A 14,785-nucleotide genomic window follows, 5' to 3' on the forward strand; every position below is an offset into this window, starting at 1 on the left:
CAGTTAGTTGATCTCCAATCTTCAAGCAGCATACAACTCACTTCATACGCTCGATTGTACTCATTCTGTTCCCAAATAATTGTGTAATGAATAAAAGTTTCTTCATTTAAAAGCAAACGTCTGCCGTTCTCGTTCAGAACCCTCGCAATACAAGGCAATTGATCCTCTTTTGCTGATTTGCAAGCCACGCTAAGACTGACTGATTTCATTAACATTCTTTTGGTCAAACGACAACAGATTTAGACAAAGGACTGAATGAAGTCAGCTCTTTGATATTGAAATTCCCAGAGAGACATCCTCAGAAGAGCAAGAATTATGTCTGACTTAAAATTAGGATTTTTTTCGCAAATAATGATTACGCATATCCATACTATTAAAATGGTGGAACCAAATCAGCAACGTACCACACTCTCGAAAGTGTTTTAGGGAAATTGATGTCGACGGTAAAGAGATCTCCCGTGCCTGGATTCGCTTTTCGCTGCGCCGAAATAAATCTTCCCCGGAACCGATTCGATCGCCACATTTGCATCGAAGAATGACACCGGAGGACCCGAGAGCCGGTGGCTAGAGCTTGGGCCGAACCGGAAAGCGCCATTCGCAAGCCGAATTGGACGCAATCCGGCCACCGCCACCGGAGACGGTTCCGTTCCGTTCTATTAAGCAAAATTTCCATTAAACCTAAATCGCTCACATGCATCATTTATCTTGGTTTCATTAGAATTTTATAAGGTGGCCGTCGGCACGTCGCCAACGTTCGCTGCAATTGATTCTAATGCCCGTTCTCTCCATTTTTTTTTTTCCTGTGGCCACCGTTTTCCCCGTTGCCGGATCATCCCGGATCCCTCCGGCTTCGGCATTAAGGGCGCGGGAATTATGCGGCCCGGGAAAACTAATTTTGTGTTCCGGCCGAGAATTCGGCCAGTTCGGAAATGAAATCCAATCCCAGAAACCGGTGGCCCAGCGGCCGCCGGTCGGTCCGTAACTTAAGAACGCACCGCTGCGCGGCCATTATCCGAATCGCCGGTGGCTGCTCGTGGGGGGGGAGGCGGATTGCGCCCTGCGCCTGCTGCCGGCCAGCTCCGTGGCGGCTGTGGCCGCCGCTCAAAAGTCATCGCTGATTACAATGTTCACGAGTTTAACAAGGGTGCACGGGCCGGGCCGCAGTGGCAAGCAAATGATGATGCCCTCCGGATGCCCGGGTCCCGTGTGCCCCGGTCCCCAGGGCCGGCCCCGAACGGCGCTGGGGTGCGTCTTAATCATGTAATAAACTCATAAACATCGTTGCCAAGAAACGAGTTGCGTCGATTGCTTCACCCAAAAGCTGATGCCCCGAAAAGCAGAAGGGAAGCAGGAAAACTATCGTAACTCCAAAACCGAACCCAAAGCGCCGAGGCTCGGAGCCTCTATGCCACCGTCGGGAGGGCGCGGCAGAACCGGGGCGCGCGCGCGGATGAGCGAGTGAAGGAAACAAGAGAGAAAAAAACACGGCACCGAAACCGGGCCGCGAATGCCGGTTTGCCGGTTGTTTTTGGATTATGGTGGAAATTTTTATGATTTGTGAACATAGCCGCCGGCAATCCGGGGTGGTGGTGCTGTGGCCGTGCGATGGCACGTCGTTAACGGCCGGCACGCCGTAGTTTGCGACTCGTGATCGTCAAGATGGCGCGACGTTCGCTGTCTGCGGCGCGTAGAAATTCATTTTCACGCGCAAATTTTATTTGCGCTTCGAGTTCGGCCATCGAAGCGATGCACCGGTGACTCACAGGCAGGGGCTTGTGATGGTGGTGCAAGCATTATGCTGCACATCGAGAGCATGGACAGTGTGGAAGAAACAAAATGGGAAGGCTTTCAATTGGGTGTTTGAAGCACCAACTCAAGCGCAATCCCCAAGATCCGAAATAACCACTACAGTAACCAAGCTCAATCAGTCAGTATGTTGTGCAAGTGCTAGATTGTGGCATAGCGAGTCAGTGTTTGCAGATAAGAGATATTTTCCACAACCTGGCAACAAATTATTCAACAAATAATTATGAGAAATCATCACACAGCAAATCCCAATATCCGATCTCGACCTTTCACGACTACCACACTGCCTGATCGCCGCTTGATGTGCGCCATCGGCACGAAAAGCCCTAGGTACTCATGTTTGTCCCCGTTAGAGATAAGTAAACCGAAGATAAAACCGAAAGAACCGAAGGACTCTCATCTCATCTCGCTGAAGCTTTACAGCCCAGAGACTCTGGATTGTAATGCCCCCATAAAGAGACGAGCTTCTGTAGGTTTCTTTCATAGTAATTCAACCACAACAGGTCCTTATTGTTTATTCTGATTGTCATACCGGGATTACACGCGTTTATGTGGTGCATTTTTGAGAAAACCTCGTGCTCATGTCGTCTAGATGACGAAGACATATTCATTAGGCAGGCTATGTCGCCATTAAGATTTTCGAATTCGATGGATCAATACGAAAGTTTTGGCTCTTGTCACTACGCATTTTATTATGTACTTTGCTCGTGTGATGTTCAGGAGCGACTGACTAGCTTCGTTGCCGCTTTCTATGTTATCAGTCCGTGTTCAGAGTTCCCTCCTGAGTTTGCTAGGCTTTTGTTGTAGTTTTTGAGCTATCAGCGACGCGGGGCTATGTTGCTTGCTGCATAAAATATTTATAAATAATCAATAATATAAGGGTTGCTCTATGCAGAGCACGTCTTCAACATTCCTCATATAATTATTTTCGTCCGAAGGATCGGCAGGACAAAGAAGGCGAGTGATCGGGTCTCTCTCCTCGAGGAGTGGCACAGTTAACGTTTGCCCTATCTGCACGGTGGGATGCTTAAAATAATATCGAATCCAAGCAATCGAAGCATAGCAACACCCGAAAAGGACTCACGGAATCCGTCTGTTGCCAGTCGAGCAAATCGAACCCGGGGACGGGTCTGATAACGTCTCGTAATCCTCTCGGTTCGTGAACGCCCGCGTACATGTTAATTACGCTTACACATTAAACGCTCCATCAAAACTCCAAAGGCGGCCAAACTTCAAATGAACAGAAAATGTTCTTTTCCCCGGTCGATGGCAATGACGGCGACGGCGACGGATGATGATGATGATGATGATTAATTCATAGACCAAGCAATCTCGGGATCGACGGTGACGTCGTTGCAGTTTCCCCGGATGGCCACATGCCGAACTTCCCAGAACGACAAAAACACGCGCCCGGTGCATGCTTCCTGGCCCGAAAGGGGCACGGGCTCGGCTGCTGCCTCGTCCGCAGCTCGACGATTTTGACAGGCTCGTTGATGAGGTAGCTTCGGGGGAGCTTCCTCTCAATATGGTGGCATATTTCCGTGGGAGCCGGGGAGGATTAAATCTTCCGGCGTTCCGGGCCGGAGCTTATCGGGCGGCGGCGACGTCGGGCCACGACGTGTAAAAGCAATTTTTGCCCATTAGGCGGACTTTAATGAAGTAGAACGTTAATTTTTAATACACTCTCCCGGCTTCCAGCCCGGCATCGCCCCGCCCCGCCGCCGGGGGGATCGATCGGAAAGACATGACACGTCCGGAAGGGCGTACGGCGAGCGACGAGCTGATACACAATCTTCGACATCGTTATCAAAACTTTCGCTGAGCTCTCTTCGGTGCCCCGCGGGTTGATGTTGGCGGACCACGGACCCCTTCCGCCGGGACCCCCCCGGAGTACCACCGCTGATGGCCGGAACCGACCGGAGCCAATACTTAAACGCACCGTCGCCCCCGGCAACCTATCGAACTCGCTCTCCGACGTCTTACGGCGCCCGACGGCGCCCTTTACCGGATCCCGCTACCGTTTCCCGGTTCCCCAGGCCCCGGAGCAGGAGCAAATTAAACACCAATCACCGAACGCCGCGGAACGCTCGACGCGACGCGGGTTTTTGACGAGAAAATCCTTGATTGAATTTGCCATTTAGTTCCTCGCCGTCGTCGAACGGGATGTCCTGGCCCGGCCGTAACCGCAGCGCGCGCAACGCGAAGTTATCGGGCTTCTTCGACGGGCCGGCCAGGCACCAAAGGCGGCGCGGGTGCCCGCGGGGAAAGTAATCCGAAGTGAAATAATGAAAACTAATTACCGACCTCGGGACTCACCTTCATGCAGGCGTGCACGTTGGCACCGTGCGCCAGCAGCTCACCGACCATCGCCTCGTGGCCGCCCTGGCAGGCGACGAACAGTGGCGTCCCACCGTCCTGGAGTTTGACGGACACCGAAGGACACCGGAACCAGCGAGATTGTGAGAAACAGAGAGAGAGGGGGAGAGAGAGAAGCATAAAAAAATGTATTGAGAAAATGAAGGAAAGCCCGGCCACGAAAAGCCATCCGGCCACCTAAAGCCTCTACTAAGTCAGCAAAGAACCAAAAAAAAAATGAGAGCTTATGTTGGACCGAAGGTGAGAAAGGATTTAATTAAAACAAAAAACAAAGTACACAGCCAGCAGCGTCCAGGATGAAGGCCGAGCATAAAAGTAATGATGTTACCGATGGTGCGGTTTTATTAAAACTTTTATTTTAAACCTTTACAAAACAAAACCGAACAAAGTATACGGCCAGTGCTTTCAATATTGGAATTTTCTAATTTCCTTTACAAGGATTTTTTTCCGTTACTATTTTAAAATATTTTTCTTTGTGTGCTGTTCCGGGCGACATTTTCTGCCCGCACTACGCTCTATTGGTGCCCGCGGTCAGTCAGTCAGTCGCGTCCTGGGCCGATCCAGGGGCGTCCCATGGATTGACTTCTCATTTGGCGGGCGCGCCAGGACGCGATGGTTTATTAATTTTAGCGCCCGCTCTCTCTTTACGGTCACTCGGTCTTGTTTTAATTTAATTGATTCTTTTGCTGCCGGTCGCTGCGCTACACCAAGGCTAGTCCACACGGTAGTCCGCCGGTGGTCCTCAGTGGTTGCCAGGATTTAGCACGGAAAAAGATGTGTTTCCTTTACTTTTTGTAGCGAAATTAATAAACCGACGCCAAGCGATGCGATGCGTTGACTTACCACCGACGAGCAGTCGACGGGTGCGCCAGCCTTCAGCAGTATCCTAGCGACGTCCACGTAGCCTCCTTGGGCGGCGAAGAACAGGGCCGTGGTGCCCGTCTGCGAGAAAGAGAGCGATAGCGAGAGAGAGAACAGTTAGATAGTTTCCTATTGGATCGGACCGGATTCCATGTCCCGCACCCGGCCGGTCCGGTCCCTGGTCGGTCCCCGCGGGTCGGTCAGCCAAAAGGGACACCAGATGCAAACCGGGTTCAATTAAGCTGCGCACCATGGCAACGGAACCGGGTTCGGGACTTCGTCGGGGTGGGGTTTGGATTTGCGTTACGTGGGAACTGTCGTGCGCCATCGACAACATCATCATCATCACCGCCGTTGCGGCATACGCTAGGGTCGAGGTAAAAATTCATATTCATTTTTCCCATGGCAACCGTCATGGTCCGTGTGATGATGTTTGATGATGTTCCGTCCCTAGGGTGGTGCGCACCCGGGGGTTAAGAACTACTGCTCGGACCGAGACACTATCGCCCATCGCCGGGACACTAATGTCGTTTACCCTTTTTTTGGCCCCCACCACCAGTAGGGTGAAGAGCAGTTAATGCACATCACACAACCGAGAGCCGAGAGTGGCCGAGTAATGAGGCTGCTGTGTGTTTACGTGTATCCCTTGTTAGCAGGACGCTGTTTACGGTGTCGGCTGTGGCCTGCGCTTGCCCTTCGACGTATGGGATGAAATGTTGATGAAGATGCGTGAAGTGTTGACAAATTAACAATCAGTTGGCCAATAAGTACCGGGGTTAAGCATTCAAGCCAGTGCCTTATGCTTTCATTTACATTACCACATCCTTTTTCTGGTCCTTACACTTATTGTTGTACATTATATTATTTTTCTTCTATATTTTTATTTCATTTCGAAAATAAAGTTAAAATTGTATTGTTAATTTAAATGGGCAGAAAGTTATTGAAAGTTAAGAAAGTTAAATTAGGTTATAACCATTGGTCAAGTTGTCAGAAAAAACACTTGAGAAATCTTTGTAAACAAAGAATTATGATGAATTAAATAAAAAAAGTATCAGTAAGTAAAAGGGAAAACTCGCATTTGGATAGATCTTAAGAAACAATGAAACAAACAAGCATCCAGAATTTATCAGCACATACAAACAACTTCGATCGATATCGGGACGATGAAAAGATGTTGTGATACATTCATCGTTCGCTTGTTCACACCTGAGCTGGTCATAAGCAGAAATCTGATTTCAAAGCTGAATATTTACGTTCGTGAATCTTCTTCAAATTGACTTGACATGATCTTGACCGACTAAGCCAAATCACCAGAGTTTTGTTTTATTTTGCTACGATTTTTACACACATTCTAGGTTCTGATCTCTGTCTTTATCGATAACCCTTTGCACCTAGCTTTGAGTTTTTCCATTATTAAATTCTGAGTGTCAACTAGACATCTTGGACTCTAGGACTCGAGGACTTTGCACTCTTTTACCACAACTTTTATGCATTTTGGCTCCACAAAAAAAAACAAATAAAAATTAGAAAAATATTTCGAACGTGGATTAACCGAAAGCGTGCTTTAATTGAACTATTAAATTGCCTACCAAAAAGAAAGCTGGAGCCTGTAACGGCAAATAGGAAATTGATTAGGTTTGACACTCAAAAAGCCTGTTTACATAATCTTATATTTTCGTAAAAGTTCGACTGACTTGTTTCTGCCATTTGACCAGTGTAACATCGTCTGAATGCCTGCGTCATCTCTTATTAACCCACCACTCACACGATGACCGCCTGCAATGCGCATCCAACCGGCCGGAGCATCAAGCTGAAACACGGATTGTCGATTTTATGAATGCTTCTTCCATCTGGATTTCCACTTTGCCAGCGCCGCAAACGAGAAAGCCCCCACCAAAAACTGTACGAACTAAAATTATGCTGCTTTTACACAAACTATTACGCCGGTGATGTCGGAAGCATGAAATCCTTGTCGAATTTATAGTTTATCGCTCCGGCGGCCAGAGTGGGGCGATTTTTCCAACGCTCTTCTCCGGGCTGCCCCGGCCCTGGCGGGGCGGGGGGCATTTTCCATTACATTTTTCATGCCCCGCACCGCCACCGCATGGAAGAGTTTCTCGCCCGCCGGAAAGCGCACCGTGCGCCTTATTTTCTGGCAACTTCCGACACTTTTGGCAGTTAAATCGCTCGCTAACGAATATTATAATTTGTATCACGTTGCCCGGCCGTGGCCCTTACACTTACCACTCGGCGGGCATTCGGATCGGCCCCCTGCTCCAGCAGCTCGATGACGCAAGCGGTATGTCCTCCGGCGGCCGCCAGGATTAACGGAGTGGTGTAGTCCTGCGGAAGGAACGAGAGAATCGAAATGGAAGGGAAATTAAGACGAGCGCTTATGAGAGAGAAAGAGAGAGAGAGAGCGAACGATGGACGATGGGGAAATGGGGAAAATTATTACACCGAGAAAGAGTCGCACCGCGCCAACGAATCATCTTTCACGGGCACCACCCAGCAGCATAATGTTGGCCGGAGGAATCAGAACACAAAAAAACGCTCTTCCGAAAGGCGAATGCGAAGTTGCGCAGCGAACTATTTATTATGGCGTTTTCAATTTCCGTTCACACTTATAAATAAACCCATCCCGTCGAGCAGGAACGACCTCGCTTCGCTTCCCGCGCCACTTCCGTTCCGTTCCGTCGCGGCGCGTTTATTGGAAAATGAGCTCGCGAAAGGCCACCCTCCAGAGAAGGCGTCCGTGGTGCTAGTTTTCCCGGGAACAGCGTCTAAGACTATTTTCCGAAGGCCGACGGCGAACGCTGGGAAAAGCCGTCCTAAATGAAATTATGTCCACCTGGAGGCTGGAGGCGACCGTCGGCGACCCGAAGATTGCTTTTTGGGTGGACCAGGTCCACCCGGGGTGTGGTGGTGGTGGTGGTGTTGTTCCTCCCCCTCGCTTGCCGAGTCCGGAGCGATGATGGAAGTCGCCGGCGATTTAATGATGACACACTTTACCCGTCGGCACGAATCGCCGTCGCTCTGCTTAGCCATTATCGGCCTCGGGGGTCAGTTTCGGAACGCTTTCCGCGCTACGCTACACAAGTTTTCGTTTTCGTACAAGTTGTCGGATCGGATTTATTTATTCATTCCTTTGGTTACTTGGCGCCAATGGACCACGATTCCCGGACGATCGATCTCGACAACGAAATGAACGTCAAAGTAATAAATACAATGTACCTCCAGTGCGAAGAACCTCCTGAATATTCGCACTAGGAGTCTGGTTCCTCGTCCGTCTTTTTTATGAGATGACATACCCACCCTGGCGAGGCGTACACACTGCACGGTAATGAGGTCTTCTTGCGTACAACTCACTGTTGTAGCAGCTTTTCCATTGTCCCTCAACACTTTCTAGATGGGGTTTCGTCAGTTTTGGACAGGGTCCATGTCTCAAATGCGTATGTGATTACTGGGACTATAACGAATCTGTATAACCTCAGCTTCGACCGTCTTTCACTCGATGTTTTAATCATAGTGAGTCATTTAATTGAAACGGCTCCTTAACAAGGCTCCTTCCAAAAACATTGTTAATGACTACAGACATAGAGTTTAGAAAATATTGCAACAAATCCATTGCGTATACTCTCTCCGCATACATAAAGACATATTTTAAGGAATAATTTTAAGTTTTCCCAAAATGTTCTGGAAAGCAGCATCAAACGAACACCTCTGCCTACAATAAAACTACGCTTGATAATTTTGGAAAAAGTCTTGCTCCTTCAAGTTGCCACCTTTCGGTCTTATCGACAACAAGGGGACCGATGAAGGCTAACCTTCACGGTGGCCGGCCACTCGAAAACGTTAAGCGTTTCACAATTTAATCAGCTCGTTGCCGTCGGCGGAGTGATGCTCAGCATTCTCCATCTTAAGAAGGTGTGTGTGCGCGGGCGCGTGTTTGTGTGCCGTACGTCGAAGGCTCATTAGGATACGGCGGAAGGGCTCTCAACGAAACGACCGAAAAAACGGACCCATTTTTGCATAAGTCACAGCCGACGCGCTGCCAAGAACACCGCCGTCAGGGACGCGCGCGCCTGGCCGCCCACTCTGAAGGCGATAGCCCAAAAATCGCAATAATAACTCAAGGGCCCTCTCGTGGGCCAGCTCAAGGGCTCCGACAAGCGTCGCCCATGGTCGCCCCGACGTCGACGTCCCGCTGTGACTTCAGATGGTCGCGCGCGTCTCCCGGGGCCTTGTTCCCGGGTAGCTACTCTTTCGCCCTTCCTGTCGCGGAAGGCCGGAAGGACACTGCGTAACGAAATTATGTCACGACCACGGCCGGCCTCTTCGGCCATTGTTTCCCTTCGGTTCGGGTTCGGGGTAACCCCTGGAAGATGGTCGATGGTGGCTTTCGTTTAATGGGGCACCCAGCGACTTTTAAGTATGTTCGACATTTTTGAGTACGACACCTAGCCGGCCATTACTCCGGGCGAGCAGCCTTATGCTCGTCCGTGTTAAGTCGTGCAGCGTCGGCCACCGTGTGACACAAACTGTACAGCGTCGGGTACGCGGCCGTGCCGGACTCCAAATGCGGGACGATGCCGATCACTTCTTCGATGCTGGACCGCGCTTTTAACGAGCGAAAGGCAAAACCTCGGGACCTCCTCGGGACGGTTTTACGACGGATCCGTCTTCGCTCGCGCCCACACCCCACCTCGTAGTGCGTAGTGCTTATCCGCCGCGAGCTATCCGCGGACCGGACGCCGTCGGAGAGTCCTAATTTAATTATGTCTCTAAATCTTCCCGAAAGCACTTTTCATTACGCATCCTGCGCGCCCCGATCCGTCATCTTCCGACCCGGCGCCGACCACAACACTGGCAGCCCTCCGCGGACCTTCATCCCCGACACTTGTTACGGGGTTTCCCGCTGTGTGTGTGTGTCACTTGGGGAATAAATTAAAACACCCCGGAACCCGGCCAAGCGGAGAAATCAAATCGCCCACCACGCCACTTCCGGTTCGCCCGCGAGCGCGCGATAAGAGATCGGGAAAAGAAATAACTTTCAGCCGCCACCGAAACGTGGGCCGTCCAGCCACCGGACGGGCGGGGCGGGGCGAGCTTTTCCGCCGCCGGTCGCGAAGGAAAGTGAATAAATTTGGCGATTTTTGGATGATTGAAATTTTTCTCCAATTTTCCTCTCCCCAGGTTTGCGAGGGGGAAGGTGGAATTTCCTTGACACCGCCACACACACTTACTTTTTGCGTGTTTTATTATTATTATTCCCACCGCCATATCACCCACCCGCCCACTCGGGGAGGGCTTCGGTTTCAGCCGGGAAAATTGGATTGTCTAATCACTCCTGAGAGGGCCGAAGTTTGAGGGCCCAGAGGGGGGATTATCTTCTTCACCGTTTTTTTTTCCTGCTTCTTCTTCTTCTGGTCTGGACGCGCTTCCGGAAGCACGCCGCCGGATGAGGAAAGTTAAATATGGATTTCTTTGGGCCGGGTAGCGTCGGTCCGCTGTGATCCTTATCCTCTTCCCGAGCACGGTGCGCGGCACGCTGTGGCTCTGGTTCGTGGTGTGTCAGTGATTCTAATTTTCTCACCCTTTTCGGACCGGGGTCTGGTAGGGCAGGGCCCGCGGCAAAGGGGGGTCCTTGCCGTACGCAAACGGTACAACTTTCGCACGTTAATCGCATGCCAAGCAATTAATTTGCAAAACTTCCGGACGGCATGGCCCCGGTCGGCGCCGGGGGTTGAGGTGGGGGGGGGGGGGACTTCCGGTTTGTGGGGTAGTTCGATTGTTTCTGCTCATCGAACCGCCACCGACAACGCGGTGCGGGCGGTGGACACAATAAGAAGCTGTTCGTGGAAAACAACACCCGGATAACAGGCGGGCATTAGGCTGCAGGATCACGCTCCGACTCCGATTCCGCACGGCTTTTCTTTGGCCGACAGACCGACGGCTCCTGGGAAAATGTCGTTCGGAACCGCATTTTAATTTATTCTACCGGGGTTTTCGCATGTTTTTGTTTTGAGACGGAGAACTTTAGATTGAAAAAAAAGCAAACAGAGAAAGTTCGTCGAGTTGTTGTCGTAGAGATCGGCATCATCGGACCATACCAGGTGTACGGTCTTCGCTTGTGTAGCGGACATTATCTACCAATGTACGAACTTTTGATCAATGATGAATCGAATGCCACATATTTTTGGTTTACGGTCAATGCTAATGTTTGAACTTTTGCTATATGTAGTCACCGGTTATGCCGAATGCCGAATTACGTGCATCAATATCAGTACATATCGCACTATCGGTCACTAGTCAGGTATAATAGGAAGGAAGTGTTGACCCAGGTCATGTTTGTTGAAATTTCTCACTACAAATTGCCATTTTTGCGTAAGGAAAACTGCACCACTGCAACCCGAAAAAGAAGACCGAGTGTTCGGAAAATACTCCCAATTTTTTCAGACTAGCACATAGCGTGTCTGTAGTAGTCGCCAATTGATGTGACTATTTTATTGAGTAAAAGTTTCCCTTTCTTTTCTCCGATCAGACACGTAACTCAGCCGCATTTATCGAGCGATGGAAAATTAAGCTTCATTGTTCGTCCCATGTTATGTTTCTGTGGACCGCTCTGGTCAGTCCACTTCATCATTCATCTCATTGTCATCTGCCTCATCCCTCAATGGCTTCTGCAGCTAAACCTCCAACAGTTGAAGGTTCTAAAACACTGCCCATAGTTCCAGATACAGGAAAAGCTGGACAACTGTCTGTAACTGGGTCAATTATGCTCTCACACAGGCACTCGCAAAACATGCTTTCCATTCGATTTGAAAAGTTATTCGAATGTTGAGCAGAGAATGTTCTCTATTCGTTCCCTCAACCACAACGAATCCGTTTGCTCGTATGTACCGATGGTGGTTAGAGCTGCTTAAAAATCGTGTAACATAATGAATCCACATCAGGAATCCGTTTGTTAGCCACCTCGAGCCGACCCCCTCGAGTTCATATTTAGTAATGAAAACAATCGCCAAACGCCGGAACCGGAACACGTAGTGCCGGCCGACCGTAATCCCTTTTTTCAGCGCAGCACATGAGAGCAGCGGAGCAGCAAAAACGGGCTCGATCTCTAAACTTCCCGTCCAACACATGAGCTCGCTGGGCCCGGCTGACGGCGCGTCACGGAACACTAAACCTCTAATCTACTAAAACTTTACTCCAGGCCCTTGCCGGCCCGTTTCACACCCCTCCCTTGACCCTTCCGGTATTCTTTCCGGGACTGGCACGGTCACCACCCACCGACCGACCGACCGACCGACCGACCGACCGACGGAAACGTATCAATTTAATTATATTTGATTTTCATTTGATTATGTTTGCCTTTGTTTTATCTCCACACTTCAATCTCGCAGCTTTTCCGGACCCCCGGCCCCACGAGGTCACGGCGAGTCCAGCTGCCGTCACCGTGTGCTCTCATATGCTTGTTACGCTGACACGCCACCCAGTCCATTGTGGCCATCGGAGTTTAGGATTGGAGTCGGAGATCGAGAGTTTTTTGCACCACCCGAACCCAATCCGTCAAGAATCGGTGCCACAGCATATTGTAAGCTCGGAGTGGCGTGTGTGTTGGAGGCCATACCAACATCGGCACCGGACGGCACCTAAACGAGATATGATAATCATCGTCCTCCAGGACTGACCATCGCGAAGGGAAGTTTGAAACTAAAACTCATCTTTCTCCAACGCACACACATGGTCGGAAAGAGCTTTTTTGCGTCAATCTCTCTCTCTATCTCTCCCTCTCTATGTGTAAGCCATAGGAACTGTGTAGAGCCAGGAAAAAGGTCGCATTTACAATTGATAGTGTTTGGTAGCACTTTGGCGCGGCATTAGTGGCCGGCGCCGACCGCCGCGGGGCCGAGTTTGTTCGCCGGCCCGGCTTCCCGTAGTAATTAGTGGACAGAGCGGATTAATTATGGAATGGAATTAGTTGAAAGCAATTGAAATAGCCAGCCGGGAGGCCAACCACCACTTTGGGTTGCAATTTACTCCGCGTTTTTACTGCATCACCACCGACACACACCATCAAACATGCATGCGTCCATTTTGGGCCGGGAAGTTGTCTCGCTACCGATCCGAGTCCCCAAAATCACAGCAGTCCTTCATTTTGTTTTCTTCAATCATTGAATAATCAATGTGTCAGCAGGACGAGATGAGCAGTTGGTAGCTAACGAGCTTGAATCTTTTGTCAAAATTAGAAACAATCATTGTTTCCATTGAATATCTTTGCATTTCAATTGTTTGAATTAATTTATTTTAGTTTTAGCTGTATGTAAATTGGTTTTTTTGTCATTAGAAGCACGGAGTTAGGCGAACATAACCTGCAAATCATTGTTTTCAAAATGGGTTGGATTTTATTCACTTGATGGTCCGAAACTACGCCGCTCAGTATGCAACGATCGCTGCGTAATACAGCGAATGTTTGTAGAGCCACTGAAACCCACATCAACGATCATTAAAACACCCTTTAAAATCAGCGTAACAATTTAAAGCAACTCAAACACAATAGCATTATTCATTTTACTATAAAAATTTGCAATACATTTTGCCGCATAGGACAATCCTGACGCATGGTACCTGTTACATGTTAAGGTATTGAGTCACAAGTCATTTAGTTTTGATACCAAGTCGAGGCTGAGGCTTCCCAAAAATAAAAATGAAGTTCGATAGCATTGAGATATCGAAAGCGTTTATCCAAGGGGCAAAACCAAAACATTTAAGATATGAGGAGGTAGCTTTGAAGATAAGATATTTGTCTCAGACTAAGAAACAATCATTACTCAAAATATAACACATATTCCGTTCTGATGCAATAAAACCATTTTTATGCAAAAATAAAACATAAGCCAAGCTACGTGTTGCCAACGAAGCTGTAAAACTGACAATATTCCTTCCGATCCTAAAACGAATCATATCACAATAATTATAATGTAAAGCTAAACGAAACGAAATAGTTTTAAAAGTTATTATTTTAAACGTTGAAGCAACGAAAACCACAGAAGTCGGCTCATTTAATGCAGAGCGCTATAATCAAGATAGAAGATGGTCGAAATCAAACACTAAACTATGCTTCACACCAGGGCCACGGTCTGACGGTGGCAGTCGGACTCTCAAACTACATTTATGCTCCGTTGATATCGTTTCATCACACCTTTCCGTGAGCTAACCCGGCGGCGGTGTCATTCAGCATCGCATCGAACCGTGGCAACGAAGCCCCGGGCTGGCTGGCTGGCCGAGCATAGTTGCGTAGTCGCAGCATAGTTCGCAGCAGGCCCCCGCCGGCACGGACCAAATAATCCCACGGACCGTTTATGAGGGCAGTGAGGCGGACAATATCTTATTATACAATCATCATATCTTGATAAGCACCATGCAAACATGGTTTCCTCACCATTCCGGGGCCCGCACCGGCGTTTGCCACCGGCACCGGCCGACGTCCCCGCCAGAGGCAGACACTGTGGGGGGGGGGGAGAGAGAGGGAGCCAACCCCCAGAACTCGCGATGGCCGAAAGTGGAGTAAAGTGATCGAAACCATTTCTACTCTCGGAGTGACCGGCGTGGAGGTCCGGAGTGGCGGCGGGGTCATAGGGAGCATTTAGAAGTGATCCATTTGCTGTCCGACCGGCGCAGACACAGACACACACACACACGCTCGGTCTCCGCCGGAACTGAGCGTAGAAGCGCGGCTCCG

At 49.6% G+C, this 14,785-nt stretch overlaps 1 protein-coding gene across 1 annotated transcript in view; it reads right to left on the reverse strand.

Moving 5' to 3' along the window:
• The window catches only part of LOC128270808 (ankyrin repeat domain-containing protein 29-like), a 123,402-nt gene that overhangs the window by 3,549 nt on the left and 105,068 nt on the right, over positions 1-14,785 (reverse strand). Inside the window, exons 2-4 of the mRNA XM_053008228.1 lie at positions 7,288-7,386; positions 5,026-5,124; positions 4,123-4,221 (exon numbers count right to left, since the gene is read on the reverse strand). Coding sequence (XP_052864188.1) covers positions 4,123-4,221; positions 5,026-5,124; positions 7,288-7,386 — 297 coding nt within the window. The remainder of the gene's footprint in view (positions 1-4,122; positions 4,222-5,025; positions 5,125-7,287; positions 7,387-14,785) is intronic.

This window comes from Anopheles cruzii, chromosome 3 (genome assembly GCF_943734635.1).
Source record: "Anopheles cruzii chromosome 3, idAnoCruzAS_RS32_06, whole genome shotgun sequence".
NCBI classification, from domain to species: Eukaryota; Metazoa; Arthropoda; class Insecta; order Diptera; family Culicidae; genus Anopheles; species Anopheles cruzii.